General features: G+C 43.6%; 1 protein-coding gene across 6 annotated transcripts in view; it reads right to left on the bottom strand.

The window, feature by feature from the left end:
• The window catches only part of LOC144495654 (uncharacterized), a 361405-nt gene that overhangs the window by 38228 nt on the left and 305513 nt on the right, over positions 1–17664 (bottom strand). For all 6 annotated transcript variants that reach the window (XM_078215920.1, XM_078215921.1, XM_078215916.1 and 3 more), the window contains 3 exons: positions 10771–10948; positions 9779–9841; positions 8378–8706 (listed from right to left, as the gene is read on the bottom strand). In XM_078215920.1, the coding sequence (XP_078072046.1) occupies positions 8378–8706; positions 9779–9841; positions 10771–10948 (570 nt within the window). The remainder of the gene's footprint in view (positions 1–8377; positions 8707–9778; positions 9842–10770; positions 10949–17664) is intronic.

Genomic DNA, 17664 nt, shown 5'->3' with positions numbered 1-17664 from the left:
CACAAAAGAGGTTGAATGTCTTGTCAAGAGGAAAAAGGAAGCGTATGTAAGGATGAGAAAACAAGGTTGAGTTGGGTCCATTGAGGGTTACAAGTTAGCAAGGAATGAGCTGAAAAAAGGGCTTAGGAGAGCTAGGAGGGGGCATGAGAAGTCCTTGGCGGGTCGGATCAAGGAAAACCCCAAGGGTTTTTACTCCTATGTGAGGAATAAAAGAATGACCAGGGTGAGGTTAGGGCCGGTCAAGGACAGTAGTGGGAACTTGTGCATGGAGTCAGAAGAGCTAGGAGAGGCAATGAATTAATACTTTTCTTCAGTGTTCACCAAGGAGAGGGGCCATGTTTTTGAGGATGAGTGCGAGATACAGACTGATAGGCTGGAGGAGGCAGATGTTCTGAGGGAAGATGTATTAGCAATTTTGAAAAACCTGAAGGTCGATAAGTCCCCTGGGCCAGATGAGATATATCCTAGGATTCTTTTGGAGGCAAGGGATGAGATTGCAGAGCCTTTGGCTTTGATCTTTGGGTCTTCACTGTCCACGGGGATAATGCCAGAGGACTGGAGAGTGGCGAATGTTGTTCCTCTGTTCAAGAAAGGAAATAGGAATGACCCTGGTAATTATAGGCCGGTTGGTAAGTTAATGGAAAAGGAACAGGAAGGGGTCGGTAACGTTGCTGGGTGTTTTCTATAGGCCGCCCAATAGTAACAGAGATGTTGAGGAGCAGATGGGGAAACAGATCCTGGAGAGATGTAGGAATAACAGAGTTGTCGTGATGGGAGATTTTAATTTCCCAAACATAGATTGGAATATCCCTAGGGCTAGGGGTTTGGATGGAGAGGAGTTTGTTAGGTGTGTTCAGGAGAGTTTCCTGACACAGTATGTGGATAAGCCTACTAGAGGAGAGGCTGTACTTGATCTGGTGCTGGCTAATGAACCTGGACAGGTGGAGGATCTCTCGGTGGGTGAGCATCTTGGGGATAGCGATCATAATTCTATCTCCTTCACGATAGCATTGGAAAGAGATAGGATCAGGCAGGCTAGGAAAGTGTTTCTCTGGAGTAAAGGGAAATACAGTGTCATCAGGGAGGAAATTAGACGGATAAATTGGAAGGAGGCATTCTTGGGGAAAAGTACCGAAGGAAAGTGGAGGATTTTCAAGGAATGTTTGTCTGGAGCTCTGCATAACAACGTTCCGATGAGACAGGGGGGTGTTGGTAGGGTACGGGAACCGTGGTGCACGAAGGTTGTGATGAACCTGGTGAATAAGAAAAGAGAGGCGTACAGAAGGTTCAGAGAGCTAGGAGGTGTTAAGGATTTAGAGGAGTATACGGGATGTAGGAAGGAGCTTAAGAAGGAAATTAGGAGAGCGAGAAGGGGTCATGAGAAGGCCTTGGCGGGTAAGATTAAGGAGAATCCCAAGGCTTTCTACAAATATGTCAAGAGTAAAAGGATGAGATGTGAAGGCATAGGACCCTTAAAAGGTGAAGGGGGAAAAGTTTGTGTGGAACCGTTAGAAATGGCGGAGCTGCTTAATGAATACTTTACCTCGGTATTCACGGTGGAAAGGGATCTGGGTGGTTGTACTGCTGGTTTGCGGTGGACGGAAAGGATCGAGCATGTGGACATAAAGAAAGAGGATGTGTTGGAACTATTGAATGGCATCAAGGTTGGTAAGTCGCCGGGACCGGATGGGATGTACCCCAGGTTACTGTGGGAGACGAGGGAGGAGATTGCGGAGCCTTTGGCGATGATCTTTGCATCGTCGATGGAGACGGGAGAGGTTCCGGAGGATTGGAGGATTGCAGATGTGGTCCCTATATTCAAGAAAGGGAACAGGGACAGCCCGGGAAATTACCGACCGGTGAGTCTAACCTCAGTGGTTGGTAAGTTGATGGAGAGGATCCTGAGAGACAGGATTTATGATCATCTAGAGAAGTTTAGTATGATCAAAAGTAGTCAGCACGGCTTTGTCAAGGGCAGGTCGTGCCTTACGAGCCTGGTTGAGTTCTTTGAAAATGTGACCAAACACATTGACGAAGGAAGAGCGGTGGATGTGGTCTATATGGACTTCAGCAAGGCGTTCGATAAGGTCCCCCATGCAAGACTTCTTGAGAAAGTGAGAGGGCATGGGATCCAAGGGGCTGTTGCCTTGTGGATCCAGAACTGGCTTGCCTGCAGAAGGCAGAGAGTGGCTGTGGAGGGGTCTTTCTCTGCATGGAGGTCAGTGACCAGTGGTGTGCCCCAGGGATCTGTTCTGGGACCCTTGCTGTTTGTCATTTTCATAAATGACCTGGATGAGGAAGTGGAGGGATGGGTTGGTAAGTTTGCTGACGACACCAAGGTAGGTGGTGTTGTGGATAGTTTGGAGGGATGTCAGAAGTTGCAGCGAGACATAGATAGAATGCAAGACTGGGCGGAGAAGTGGCAGATGGACTTCAACCCGGATAAGTGTGTGGTGATCCATTTTGGCAGATCCAATGGGATGAAGCAGCAGTATAATATGAAGGGTACCATTCTTAGCAGTGTAGAGGATCAGAAGGACCTTGGGGTCCGGGTCCATAGGACTCTTAAATCGGCCTCGCAGGTGGAGGATGCGGTCAAGAAGGCGTACGGCATACTGGCCTTCATTAATCGAGGGATTGAGTTTAGGAGTCGGGAGATAATGCTGCAGCTTTATAGGACCCTGGTTAGACCCCACTTGGAGTACTGCGCGCAGTTCTGGTCACCTCATTACAGGAAAGATGTTGAAGCCATTGAAAGGGTGCAGAGGAGATTTACAAGGATGTTGCCTGGATTGGGGGGCATGCCTTATGAGGATAGGTTGAGGGAGCTTGGTCTCTTCTCCCTGGAGAGACGAAGGATGAGAGGTGACCTGATAGAGGTTTACAAGATGTTGAGAGGTCTGGATAGGGTAGACTCTCAGAGGCTATTTCCAAGGGCTGAAATGGTTGCTACGAGAGGACACAGGTTTAAGGTGCTGGGGGGTAGATACAGAGGAGATGTCAGGGGTAAGTTTTTCACTCAGAGGGTGGTGGGTGAGTGGAATCGGCTGACGTCGGTGGTGGTGGAGGCAAACTCGTTGGGGTCTTTTAAGAGACTTCTGGATGAGTACATGGGATTTAATGGGATTGAGGGCTATAGATAGGCCTAGAGGTGGGGATGTGATCGGCGCAACTTGTGGGCCGAAGGGCCTGTTTGTGCTGTGGCTTTCTATGTTCTATGTCCTGAGGGATAGGATTTACGACCATTTAGAAAGATGCAGCTTAATCCGGGATAGTCAACACGGATTCGTGAAGGGTAAGTCTTGCCTCACAAATTTGATTGAATTTTTTGAGGAGGTAACCAAGTGTGTCGATGAAGGTAGAGCGGTTGATGTCATATACATGGATTTTAGTAAGGCGTTTGATAAGCTCCCCCATGGTCGGCTCATGAAGAAAGTAAGGAGGTGTGGGAGAGAGGGAAATTTGGCCGATTGGATAAGTTACTGGCTATCTCATAGAAGACAGAGGGTGGCGGTGGATGGAAAATTTTCAGACTGGAGACCAGTTACCAGCGGTGTACCACAAGGATCAGTGCTGGGTCCTCTGCTATTTGCGATTTTTATAAATGACTTGGAGGAGGGTGCTGAAGGGTGGATCAGTAAATTTGTGGATGACACCAAGATTGGTGGAGTAGTGGATGAGGTAGAGGGCTGTTGTAGGCTGCAAAGAGACACTGATAGGATGCAGAGCTGGGCCGAAAAATGGCAGATGGAGTTTAACCCTGATAAGTGCAAGGTGATTCATTTTGGTAGGACAAATTTGAATGCGGATTACAGGGTCAAAGGTAGGGTTCTGAAGAATGTGGAGGAACAGAGAGATCTTGGGGTTCATATCCACAGATCTCTGAAGGTTGCCACTCAAGTGGATAGAGCCGTGAAGAAGGCCTATAGTGTGTTAGCGTTTATTAACAGGGGGTTTGAGTTTAAGAGCCACGGGGTTATGCTGCAACTGTCCAGGACCTTGGTGAGACCACATTTGGAATATTGTGTGCAGTTCTGGTCACCTCACTATAAGAAGGATGTGGAAGCACTGGAAAGAGTGAAAAGGAGATCTACCAGGATGCTGCTTGGTTTGGAGGGTAGGTCTTATGAGGAAAGGTTGAGGGAGCTAGGGCTTTTCTCTTTAGAGCGGAGGAGGTTGAGAGGTGACTTAATAGAGGTTTATAAGATGATGAGGGGGATAGATAGAGTGGACGTTCAGAGACCATTTCCTCGCGTGGATGTAGCTGTTACTAGGGGGCATAACTATAAGGTTCGTGGTGGAAGATATAGGACGGATGTTCTTTACTCAGAGTGGTTGAGGTGTGGAATGGACTGACTGCTGTGATAGTGGAGTCGGACACTTTAGGAACTTTCAAGCGGTTATTGGATAGGCACATGGAGCACACTGGAATGATATGGAGTGGGATAGCTTGATCTTGGTTTCGGAAAAGGTTCGGCACAACATCATGGGCCGAAGGGCCTGTACTGTGCTGTACTGTTCTATGTTCTAGAATCATGTTCCCAAACATAACTTCATTGCAGTGTTAATGTAAGCCTACTTGTGACTAGTAAATAAACTTTAACTTTATTTGCTTGAATTTAAGATGGGAGCACTCTGACTTAATTGTATACCATCCCCTAACCCCACTGCTCAACTTTCCTCAAAAGTTAAGCAATTGTTCAGATGTCAAGTTATTTGTACTGTAAGAGGACCTCTTCTTTATCCATTCCAAAAGCCTATACACTGCTATTTAGTCCCTGTAAACAGAAATTTGGAAGTGCATGCAACAAGCAGTCACTAGGCAGAGACACTGAGCAGTGTTGGCAACCAGCCAGGTCTTAACAGTCAACAGATTATATACATATATAGTATTTACTTTTACTTATCCATTATAGTAGATAGAAGCATTGCTTAATGTAGCACACACCAATTGCAGGTGCAATTCCTAGTCAATGCCTAGAAAGCTGATATTAGTTAGAGCAGCAATAGAGGTGATGCAAGTGGCTCCAGAGTTCTGGGGAAATTCTCATCCCAATTTCTAGCCATTGACCCCCAACCCCAGAAAGTGCAGAATGCAGAATCAGGCAAAACAGGATTGAGCTCAGCTGCAACATATCTTACAATCAAAGTCTACTGATATCTTCAAACATCAAAAATGTTTCTTACAGAAGATACAGGAGCACCTAATACTCATGATCCTATACAGCAGAATATGTCAATGCCTTGCGAAGGGGAGAAATAAAAGCACAAAAAACCACTGACGGTTGGTTCAAAGATTTCTATCTTAAATGAGTTTGCATAATCTCAGGGTCGCAAACTATTAGAACCAGACATAAACTTCATTTAGGGCAAATCACAAGATTGGCTGCTTCTGATGAAAAGTAATCAACCTGTAATGTTAACTTGGCTTCCCTTCATAGGTGCCGCCTGACCATCTGAGTATTTCTTACATTTTCTGCTTTTATTGCAAGGATGGCTGGTTTGAGAAATGGGGAAGCAAATTGTTTTAGAAAGAGATAGTCTTAACTCTTACTCTTCTGATGTTGGAGTTAAGAGTCAATTATTTAGAATTGCAAGGTAGCGTAGAGGGAGCTTTATTCCACATCTACAGAAAGTGCTGGAAATACTCAGCAGGACTGGCTGGTTTCAAATCCAATATAAATGTTAAGGGCAGAAAAAAGGTCAGCTCTGCCTGAAAGCAAAACACACGTGAACAAGATACAAACTGGCACTTGGGAAAGAAAAATAATCTGCTTTTAACATCTATTCTGGTTCTGAAGAAAAGTCATATGTACTTGAAACGTTAGCTTGCACACAAGTTAATGAAGGTGGTAGCATGTTGAGAAAGAGGTTAATAAAGCATCCTAGGTTTTGTTAATAGGATCATTGAGTACAAGTGAAAGGAGGACATGTTGACCCTATATAAGACACTATTTAGGCCTCATCTGGAGTAGTGTGTGTGTCGAGTTCTGGGTTCAATACCTGAGGAAGGATGCGAAGGCACTAGAGAAAGGACAGAGGCAATTCACAAGAATGATTCCAGGGATAAACAACCATATCTATGAGGATAGATTGGAGAGGGTGGGTCTGTTTTCCTTGGAGGAGGCAGCTGAGGGGAAACTTGATAAAGGTATTCAGGGTTCCGAGAGTCTCAACAAGGTGAATAATGAGAAATTGTTCCCTCTCAAGAATACTATTAAATGTGCTTCCATCACACTTCCTGGCATGTATTCCAGATCACAGCAAACTTGTGTAAAATATTTCCTCAAACCATGTCAGTTTCTTTTGAAACCATTTTAAATTTGTATCCTGTGTTTAGCAACCCTTTTGTCAATGGAAACAATTTATTCGCGTATGCTAAACCATTCTTTTTTTTTTAACACCTCCGTCAAATCGCTTCTCAACCACCTCTGCTCTTGGAGAAGCTAGTTTTATCCTCCCAAGTGTCCATATTACAGAATTCTCCCATTTTAATAATTTTCTTCTGCACCTTCTTTGAGACCTTGATATTTTCCTAATGTGTCATGCCCAGAATCAAACAAAATACTATGAGATGTAACCAATATTTTATAAAGGTACAAGGTCCTTGCTTTTGTCCTTTATTCCTCTAATAAATAAAGCAAGGATGCCATGTGTTTTTTTGAAATAACTTTTTCAACTTTGCTTGCCACCTTCAAATATTTGTGCATATCTCTGTGTCTCTTTGTTCCTGTATCCCACCTAAAAATTGCAACATTTTGTTCATATTGCCTCTCCTCATTCTTCCAATTAAAATAGTTCACACTTTGTGTGAAAGCAAGAAATAGAAGTAGGCCATTTGGATCCTCAATCCTGCTCTGCCATACGATAAGATCAGAGTTGATCAGACTATGGCCTCAAATTCCACTTTCTTGTCTGCCTCCAGAACCCTCGACTCCCTTGTTAACCAAAATCTGTCTAACCTGTCCTTGAATAAATTTAACTCCACTACTCTCTGGGGAAGAGAATTCCACAGACTATCACTCGGAAAAACATTTGCCTCATCTCCATATTAAATGGAGACCCCTTATTTTTAAACTGCGTCCTCTCGTCTCGATTCCCTTTATGGGAATCACACACTCCCAGCATTCATCTTGTCAAGTCCCCCGCGAGATCACCTTTCATTCTTCCAAACTCCAATGGGTAAATTTTATCTGCCATGTGTTAGCCCATTTTAGCCATCTATGTTCTCCTGAAGTCCATTACTATCTTCACATTGTTGACTACATTCCCAAGTTTATCATCTGCAAGCTTTGTAATAATGCCCTGCATATCCAAGTCCAGGTCATTAATATATATCAAAGAGAGCAAAGTTCTTATACCAACCCCTGGGAACACTACTGCATTTGACCTCCATTCTGAAACAAAGTTCAATGTTACTCTCTCTTTTTTGCCCGAGCCAATTTTGTATCCATGTATTGTCCTTTTTATTTCCATGGGTTTAATTTTGCTACCCCTTATTTTGATTTGATTTTGGAGACCCCATAAAGCTATTTTAAAAATTAAATCTCTGTAAATGAGGTTGGTTAGCAGAGAACATGCCTCACAGTCTTGGTCAAAATCCCAGCTATGTCAGGCCAGCACCATGTCAAGCTGCATTAACTTTGCTCAATCCAGTTAGATTAGAATTAAAAGCAGAACATACTGGAAAAATCTGCGGGTTAAGTCAGTGTCTGGATGAGGAGAGAGAACATTTTGAGCGAGAGCCATTAATCAGTCTCCAGTTCATGGTGATCACAGGAGGATTGTCTCTTCTGGTCAGATCCAATGCTGGTGTTGAACCTACTCTTTCAGGTGTTGACTGATTAATGCTTTTCCCTTTCTGGAAGCTTACAGGTCATTAGAAGCTAAATGAAGGATCTACAAAGTACTTGCCAGGCACTTCTTAGGAACACTGTGTTCTGCTCTTGTCACCATGTCACAATAAAAAAAGATGGGATGTGGGATGAGGACAAGAATGAATATGAAAATTATGAAGGGTAAGATGTTTAGAATAAGCTGTTAGGTATATATATTAGCAACTTACAAAAAGCAACTAGACTTTCAAAATTCCCTACAATAGTGACTGCATTTCAAAAGCATTTAAAGTGCTTGGGACATCCTTAGGCAGTGAAAGACAGCATTGAAATTCAAATTTTATTTTTGTTAATGGGACAATTAGGATATTAAAGGAATGAGTTTGTTCTGTCGAGTGTTCTTTATTCACCAGTGATGTTATCTGATTTCAGAGTTCTAGCATTTGCTTTTTGTTTGGTACGTCGACTGGACTGGGTCAGCAAATAGTGGGATCAAAATCTTGTCGTTCATTTACCTCCAAATGAAATAGGCAATCTCTTACCTTCCCTCCTCCTGGCTGGTGTTTGATATTATCTGTGGATCCAATTTTCGACTTGATATTTTTCAGGTCTGGTGCTGAGGCACTGGTTGGCCGTGGTTGCTTTGGAGCCGTTGTTACAGCGGATTTTGAAGGAGCACGAGGAATGGGTGCAACCCTCTTGGCCTCTGAAGCAGCCGTTGTCTTCAGTGCCAATGTTCTGGGTGCCCGAGAGGTGTTGGATGATGGTGTTGCAGGAGTACTGATGCCCAGCGGGGTGCTTGGTGTACTTGGAGTAGTGCCAGTGCTTCTGGCAGAGGCTGAGGAAGTAGTCTTTGGACGACCTGCCTCACCTGGAGGTGAAAAAAATCAGGCGCTTTTCTCCACAAACTTCACTATGCCAAACTGATCTAGTACTTAAACATATAAATGCATTTGACAGACTGAGAAATTGCAATAAATGAGAAAATATTCCACAAGCTAACAGGACAACTGATTCCTCTAGCTGGTCCCAAAATTCCAAATTACTGTACTGTGCTCTCTCATACTCCTACATCAGTTCTTTCACCAAACAATAATATTTTAAAACCCCAGCTCTCTCTTGAATTAAATGACCTAATTCCATGAGTATGCTTCCACTACTATATGAAGTCCTTAAGCCATTTTGAGGACTTACTGGGGGAATGGGGCTTTGTTCTGGCCTAAGTAAACATTTAAAGAAGAAAAAATATCAAAAAACCAAGCATTGTTCAAGGAAAGGATCATGTCTGTGCTCATGTCTCACACTTACCTTCCAATGGTCAGGCCAACATACTGCCACTGACAAATATTTATCAGTCTAGCAAATTTAGACATTTTAATGACTCAGTGACTTGATTCAGTGGGTGACTGAACCATTCAGGTCAGAATTCAAGTTTTTTCCCAGTCTTTGCCATTAGTTGCAATTTTCCAATTCTACAGCTGCTTGAAACCTTTGAGGTAGCCCTAAATTGCACAAGTGTGAGAGAGTCTACATCACTTGTACATGCTGTGGTGGAGGGAAGGGTGCTCAACAACTAGTTAGGGGAGCAGTACAACATGGCTTGCAACTCAGGTACAGCTTAGTGGTGCGTTAACATCACTGGTGGGATCACTAACTAGCAATCCTGGAGGAAAATAGACATGTGTGGATGTTGGATGAAGTTAGGCTCAGGTTCAGTTGTGAAGACCAATGATTTGAATAGTTTGCCAAGACTCGTTGTCTAGGTTCACTTAGGTGAGATTCCAGTGGGCAGTTGATGCACATGGGCCAACACCTCAAGCAAGGATCTAACACCTGCAGACGAGGACGAAAGAGTGATATTGTGTGGTAATGCAAAACTATTGAGTTGGGCTAGATGGAACAGCAATATCAAAAGAAACAGCAGCAAAGGGAATTCACATTACCCATGGGTGATTTTGCAGACAGAGACTTCTTCATCTCAGCAGATTTGGGTTCAGTCTTGATAGCTGAAAATAAAATGTTTAAAGAGTTACAATAATTTCTATACTACTGGCCTGATGCTAGCACTTTAACTGCCACTGTCTACTCTACCCATCCCCACCTTTTTAAGACACTTATATTTTTCTTTCTTTGCTAGGGAAAGTAGCCCTGCCCCTCTACTCCCTCGCCATCTAACTCTGGTTTAGGACTGTTCGCGAGGTAGGCTTGAGATCATTGCTACATGATGCAACTGAGTGAAGTGAGGTTCAGTAACTGAATATTGAGCCAATCTTTGTCAGTGCACTTGAGTCACAATCCTCAACTTCTTAAGCGATTACTGAACCTGCTTACTGCATCACCATATCAGCCTCATGATTTAAAGTAGCAAGTCAACACAGGAGCTCAATACTCCAATACTGGATTGGGAGAAGCGCAACTAAACTGGAATAAAGCATATCAGATTAATATTACTAATAATTTAGTAATTAATATTTCTGAAGGAAAGCTCCATATTTGCATTCATTAAGATGAGGGATGTTATTACTGTGAATGGAATTTTTCCCAGTTCAGGCATCCAGTACTCCCAAGTTAGGTATAGCATTGTCAAAGACAGCAAGGAGTTCTCACACTTTGGCCCCCTCAGAAAAGCACCTCTACTATGACTTTCTATTGTATTTCCCATGCAAGTCATTCTGAGGCCTTTTTGGGTGCAGCAGTGGAGGAAGAAAGCATTAACCTCTTAGGTCAGTGACTTTTGCTCTGCACAGATGTTCCAAGACCTGCTGAGTATTTCTAGCATTTTCTGGTTTCATTTCAGACGGCCCAAACTTATTTCACAGTTTCATGCATTAATCTAGGACAAATTGGAACCCTTGCTGCAAAGGGTTAAAGGCACAAGCTAGCCCACAACACTGCCCTTTCACATATCCAGTGACATCAAGAATTCAATACGCACATGTTGGCCTTTTAGGGGTGGAGAGCGTGGTGTTTCTCTGAGTGGACCCAGGAGAAGGGGTCATTTTTTGCAATGATGTTGTACTGCTCTTAACGGTAGTGTTACTGGTCGTTTTTGTCACACCTGCAGACGATGGTCTGGTTGAGGGGAGCTTCACTGGGCTCTTAGCCTCAGTTGCCTGCAAAAAAAGTTTTCAGCATCAGTACCTGTTTTGTAACATCAGTTTGAGGGGGAACTAGAGCTGCCTCTGATGCATCAGTGGGTAAAGGAGCAGACTTTAATTTACTTGGCATCTCGATGCACCTCTCAACTATCTTAAAATAGTTCACGCATAATGAATTACTGCCACGTGCAATAAGGTATGGAGATATGAAGCACACATAGCGAGAACCCACAAGCAGCAATGAGATGAATAGCAAGCTAATGGATTTTTTGGTTGTGGCTCAGACAATGGGAAACCCACTGATCGTCTTCTGCAATAGGATCTTTAACATGCATTTGAACTCTAGGAACAGGCTGACAGAACCCTGGCTTAGACTACTATGGGAGGTGAGGCAGGAAATTGAAGGGGCTCTGACTCAAGTTTTTAATTCCTCTCTGGCCACAAGGGAAATGATGATGTGGAGATGCCGGTGTTGGACTGGGGTGAGCACAGTAAGAAGTCTCACAACACCAGGTTAAAGTCCAACAGGTTTATTTGGTAGCACAAGCCACAAGCTTTCAGAGCGCTGCTCCTTCATCAGGTGAGTGGGAGTTCTGTTCACAAACAGAGCATATAAAGACACAAACTCAATTTACAAAATAATGGTTGGAATGCAAGTCAGAGGACTGAAAGACAGCTAATGTGGATCCACTTTTCAAGAGGGGTGGTAGAGATGAACCAGGAAATTACAGACCGGTGAGTCTTTCCATGTGGATATGAATTCTCTCCTTCAGAATTTTTTCTAATTGTTTCCTAAAAATTCTGAAAGAGAGAATTAATATCCACTTGGAAAGACATGTGTTAATAAGAGACAGTCAGCATGGTTTTGTCAGAGGGAGGTCATGCCTAACAAACTTATATTTTTTGAAAAAGTGTTGAAGTGTGGGGATGAGAGAAGTGCAGTTGATCTAGCTTGTATGGATTTTAGCAAATCCTTCGATATGGTCCAACATGGGAGGTTGATTGAAAAGAGTGAAGCACATGGAATTCGCCTACCTCGCGAACTTGACAACATCGATCCAAAACTGGCTTAATAATAGGATATAAAGGGTGGTGGTAGAAGGCTATCTGAGTGACTGGAGGCCGATGTTCACTGACGTACCACAAGGTTCAGTGCTGGGACCTTTAATTGTTTGTTTGATGCATAAAGATGATTTTGTGGGAGGGAATGATAAGTAAGTTCACAGATGACATCAAGATTGGTAGGGTGGTTAGTGAAGATGATGGTCACAGAGGTTACACAAAGAAATAAATGGGTTGGATCAGGTGGCCAGAGCGGTGGCAGATGGTATTTAACCCTGATAAGTGCGAGGTGAAGAACAGATGGATCTTGGGGTACTTATTCACAGAACCCTGAAGGTGACAGAGCAGGTGAATAGGGTAGTTAGGAAGGCATATGGGATACTTGCTTTTATCAGTCATGGCATAGAGTACAAGAGCAAGGAGGTTATGTTGGAGCTGTACAGGACGTTGGTACGGCCAATGCTGGAGTAATGCGTGCAGTTCTGATCACCTCACTATAGGAAGGATGTCATAGCACTAGAAGGGCTACAGAGGAGATTCTTTGATTTGATTTGTCACATTTATTAGTATACAGTGAAAAGTATTGTTTCTTGCATGCTATACAAAGCATACCGTACATAGTGAAGGAGAGTGCTGAATGTAGTGTTACAATCATAGCTAGGGTGTAGAGATAGATCAACTTAATGCGAGGTAGGTCCATTCAAAAGTCTGATGGCAGCAGGGATGAAGCTGTTTTTGAGTTGGTTGGTACGTGACTTTTGTATCTTTTTCCTGAAGGAAGAAGGTGGAAGAATGGATGTCCGGGGTGCATGGAATCCTTGATTATGCTGGCTGCTTTTCCAAGGGAGCAGGAAGTGTAGACAGTGTCAATGGATGGGAGGCTGGTTTGAGTGATGGACTGGGCTTCATCCACGATCCTTTGTAGTTTCTTGCGGTCTTGGACACAGCAGGAACCATTCCAAACTGTGATACAACCGGAAAGAATGCTTTCTATGCTGCATCTGTAGAAGTTGGTGAGAGTTCACCAAGGAATGCACCAGGAAGTTGCCTATGATGGAGCATTTGAGCTATAAGGTGAGACTGGATAGGCCTGGATTGTTTTCTTTAGAGTAGAGAAGGCTAAGGGGAGACATGGTTAAGGTGTATAAGATTGAGGGATATGGACAGGGTGAATAGGAAGCAGCTGTTCCCCTTGGTTGAAGGGTCAATCACGAGGGGGCATAGTTTTAGGAGGGGAAGGAGATTCAGAGGGGATTTGAGAAAAGGCTTTTTCACTCAGAGGGTGGTGAGGATCTGGAATGCACTGCCTGGGAAGGGAGTGAGGCCAGAAACCTTAAAGCATTTGAATGAGCACTTGAAATATCATAAAATTCAAGGATATGGGACAAGTGCTGGAAAATGGGATTAGCCTGACATTAGTGGTAGTTATTGTTGATGCATACTTAAAGGGCCGAAGGGTCTTTTCTGCGCTGTATGACTATGTAATATTGTTTTATTTTTAAAATGGACAAAAGCCATAATGTGGGAAGGGCTGGTTTAAAAAATCACATCTTTTGCTATCACGCTTTCTAAAACCCTTCTCCATCCTGATGATAAAAGGTTTTGAAACATAGGCTTTTATCACACCAGGGGTTCTTTGAGTGCATGCATCAGAGAATTGTTTCCCACAGGGCCATAATTTAGCAAAGCAATAATGGGAAGTAACCGTCTTGTGTGAAAAAGTACAAAGTCTCTTACCTCTGACAAACTATTTGAAACAAATAGGCAGTTGTAAAATGCAAGATAGGGTTGAAGTTGGCCGGAAGAAAACCATAAACAGAAAGGGTACAAGACAGATGCCATTTTCTTAAGAAAAAGAGATCTCATTACTTTTCAAACATGGGTTGTGAAGAGATCTGGAGATGCCGCCAACGTCGCTAAAATGGAAACTTGATTTAAGGAGGTGCAAAAATGGCAGCTCAACATCCCTGAATACAGAGTTTTCAGGCAAGATGTGGAAGGGTCAAAAAAAGTGGACGTGTAGCATTATTGGCTATGAGAGCTGCGTGGTTGAATGTCAAACCAACATTTACTGTCAGTGAAGAAGGCAAAGGAGGTGAAATACAGGCAAGTATACGGAGCCTATGGAATTTATACACGAGTTAGGACCTTCAGAGGAACAAAATTGGAGGACGGACTGCTGCATGATAAATAGCACAGTAAGACGTCTCACAACACCAGGTCCAACAGGTTTATTTGGTAGCACAAGCCACAAGCTTTCAGAGCGCTGCCCCTTCATCAGGTGAGTGGAAGTACTGTTCATAAACAGGGCATATAAAGACACAAACTCAATTTACAAAATAATGGTTGGAATGTGAATCTTTACAGGTAATCAAGTCTTAAAGGTACAGGCAATGTAGAGCATAGAACATAGAAAAGCTACAGCACAAACAGGCCCTTTGGCCCACGAGTTGCACCGAACATGTCCCTACCTACTAGGCTTACCTATAACCCTCTATCTTACTAACTTCCATGAACTTATCCAAAAGTCTCTTAAAAGACCCTATCGAATCTGCCTCCACCACCACTACTGGCAGCCGATTCCACACACCCACCACCCTCTGAGTGAAAAACTTACCCCTAACATCTCCTCTGTACCTACTCCCCAGCACCCTAAACCTGTGACCTCTTGTGGCAACTATGGAGAGAGGGCTAAGCACAGGTTGAAGAGATGTGTATTGTCTCCAGCCAGGACAGTTAGAGAGATTTTGCAAGCCCAGGCAAATCGTGGGGGTTACAGATAGTGTGACATGAACCCAAGATCCCGGTTGAGGCCATCCTCATGTGTGCGGAACTTGGCTATCAGTCTCTGCTCAGCGACTCTGTGTTGTCGTGTAGGCTGCCTTGGAGAACGCTTACCCGAAGATCAGAGGCCGAATGCCCGTGACCGCTGAAGTGTTCCCCAACAGGAAGAGAACACTCTTGCCTGGTGATTGTCGAGCGGTGTTCATTCATCCGTTGTCGTAGCGTCTGCATGGTCTCCCCAATGTACCATGCCACGGGACATCCTTTCCTGCAGCGTATCAGGTAGACAACATTGGCCGAGTTGCAAGTGTATGTACCGACACGGTACAGACACTTGCAACTCGGCCAATGTTGTCTACCAGATACGCTGCAGGAAAGGATGTCCCGTGGCATGGTACATTGGGGAGACCATGCAGACGCTACGACAACGGATGAATGAACACCGCTCGACAATCACCAGGCGAGAGTGTTCTCTTCTTGTTGGGGAACACTTCAGCGGTCACAGGCATTCGGCCTCTGATCTTTGGGTAAGCATTCTTCAAGGTGGCCTTCACGACACACGACAGCGCAGAGTCGCTGAGCAGAGACTGATAGCCAAGTTCCGCACAGATGAGGACGGCCTCAACCGGGATCTTGGGTTCATGTCACATTATGTGTAACCCCCATGATTTGCCTGGGCTTGCAAAATCTCTCACTAACTGTCCTGGCTGGAGACAATACACATCTCTTTAACCTGTGCTTAACCCTCTCTCCACCTATATTGTCTGTACCTTTAAGACTTGATTACCTGTAAAGACTCGCATTCCAACCATTATTTTGTAAATTGAGTTTGTGTCTTTATATGCCCTGTTTGTGAACAGAACTCTCACTCACCCATTGAAGGGGCAGCGCTCCGAAAGCTTGTGGCTTGTGCTACCAAATAAACCTGTTGGACTTTAACCTTTTGTTGAGAGACTTCTTTCTGTGCTCACCCGTCCAACGCCAGCATCTCCACATCATGACCAATAACATGCATAGAGCCTAAATACATTGTCAAGCAAGTTGATTACATGGGAACTTGTACATTATTGCTTCAACATAAGATAGGGAGGATGATTTTACATGCAAACCTACAAATTAACTCCAAAGCAAAGGATAAAATAAATTTTTTTAAATTATGAAATTACTTACCCAAATACAGACTGCAGATTATAGGGTTAATTCTGTCCTTTGAGAAATCAGATGCTTGCATTTCACATTTTTCCACTGGGCTTCGTGCTAACTTGGACTTCCTTGGGAATACAGCTTGTGGAACTAGCCCCATTGTTTTTGTCTCTCTGCCAGACTGTGAAATGACTCCTTAGACATTGCTGTCTCAAATTCGCCAATCTCCTTTGCTCCCCTCGATCCATAACTAGCCCTAACTCCACCACCTTCTAATCTAGATGCTACGGATCATTGGGTCCATCAGACCCACTTCTTCCAAAGGTGACGTACAAGTGAAGATTTGTTTTCAAATGGAGTGAACAATGAAGATGTTAAAACTCTATCAACAGTTAAGCCAGGAAATCACAGCTGCCATTTCATACAGAAGCTTGTATTCAAGTACAAACGTCAGTCAAGCACATCATCTCACCCAAGGCATTAATTATCTACAGACCAATGACTTTCTATTTTGGTCTGTGTCATCCATGCCTTTGAATTCTTCAGGCTTGATTTCTGCAATGCTATTCCTGACAGCACCAAATGCTCTACCTTACATGACTTTAACATCTCTGCAACTGCTTTACAATTTCTTGTACATTTTTTAATCTTGTACCAAGTCTAACACCCACCAGGATACTAATCGACTGCAACAAGGCATAGAAAGGCTAGCATAATGGGCAGACAACTGGTTGATGGAATTTAATAAAGAGAAGTGTGAGATGATGCATTTTAGCAGAAGAAATTTAGATACAACGGCACAGTTCTAAAGAGTGCACAAGATCAGAGGGATCTGGGGGTTTGTGTGCATTGATCTTTGAAGGTGGGATCACATTTGAGAATATAGTTACGAAAGCATGCAGGATCTTGGGCTTCATAAATGGAAATAGTGAGAACAAAAGCAGATCATTTATGTTGAACTTTTATAAAGCTCTGGATACGCGACAAGTATAGAGTATTGTAAACAGTTCTGGACTCCACACTTTAGGGAGGGTCCTTGAGGGGGTGCAGGGGAAATTTACCGGAGTGGTTCCAGGGATGATGGCTGCAAGGTTAGATTGAAGAAGCTGGGATTGTTCCCCTTGGAGCATGGGAGATTATGGGGAGGTGTACGAGATTATGATTGATTTGAATAAGGTAGGCAACAAAAGCTGTTCCCAATAGCTAATGGTACAAGGACCAGGGGGAAACAGGTTTAAGTTTTTAGCAAAGAAGTGCAGTGGGGGATGTGAGGAAGAACTTTAAGCAGCGAGTGGTAATGACCTGGAAAACACTGCCAATGAAGATGGTGGAAGCAAAGATGATCAACGATTTCAAAAGGAAATTGGATGGGCACTTGAAGGAAATAAACTTAAAAGGTCTAAAGGGATGGACAGAGCGAGAAAATTAGGTTAACTGGATTGCTCCCTGGAAACCCAGTGTAGACCCGATGGGCTGAATGGCCTCCTTCAGTGCTCTAAATTACTCTACAACTCACTCCACACCGTTAAGCGTTTCTCAGTTCTTGATCTCCCAATGTATCAACTTTTAACACTAGTCTTCAACTCATTCCAAGGCCTTGTTTCTCCTTACTTTCTTCAACTCTGGGTTTTGGCATACATCCTCCACAAATGATAATGCACGTGTCCAACCCCCAAGAGCCACAAATAATGAAATACTTTCCGAAATGTTTTCCGCTGCTTGCCATTTTCCCTTCCTCTACG

The sequence above is a fragment of the Mustelus asterias genome, chromosome 7 (assembly GCF_964213995.1).
Source record: "Mustelus asterias chromosome 7, sMusAst1.hap1.1, whole genome shotgun sequence".
In the NCBI taxonomy this organism is placed as follows: Eukaryota; Metazoa; Chordata; class Chondrichthyes; order Carcharhiniformes; family Triakidae; genus Mustelus; species Mustelus asterias.
This window is presented reverse-complemented; position numbering and strand designations above follow the sequence as displayed.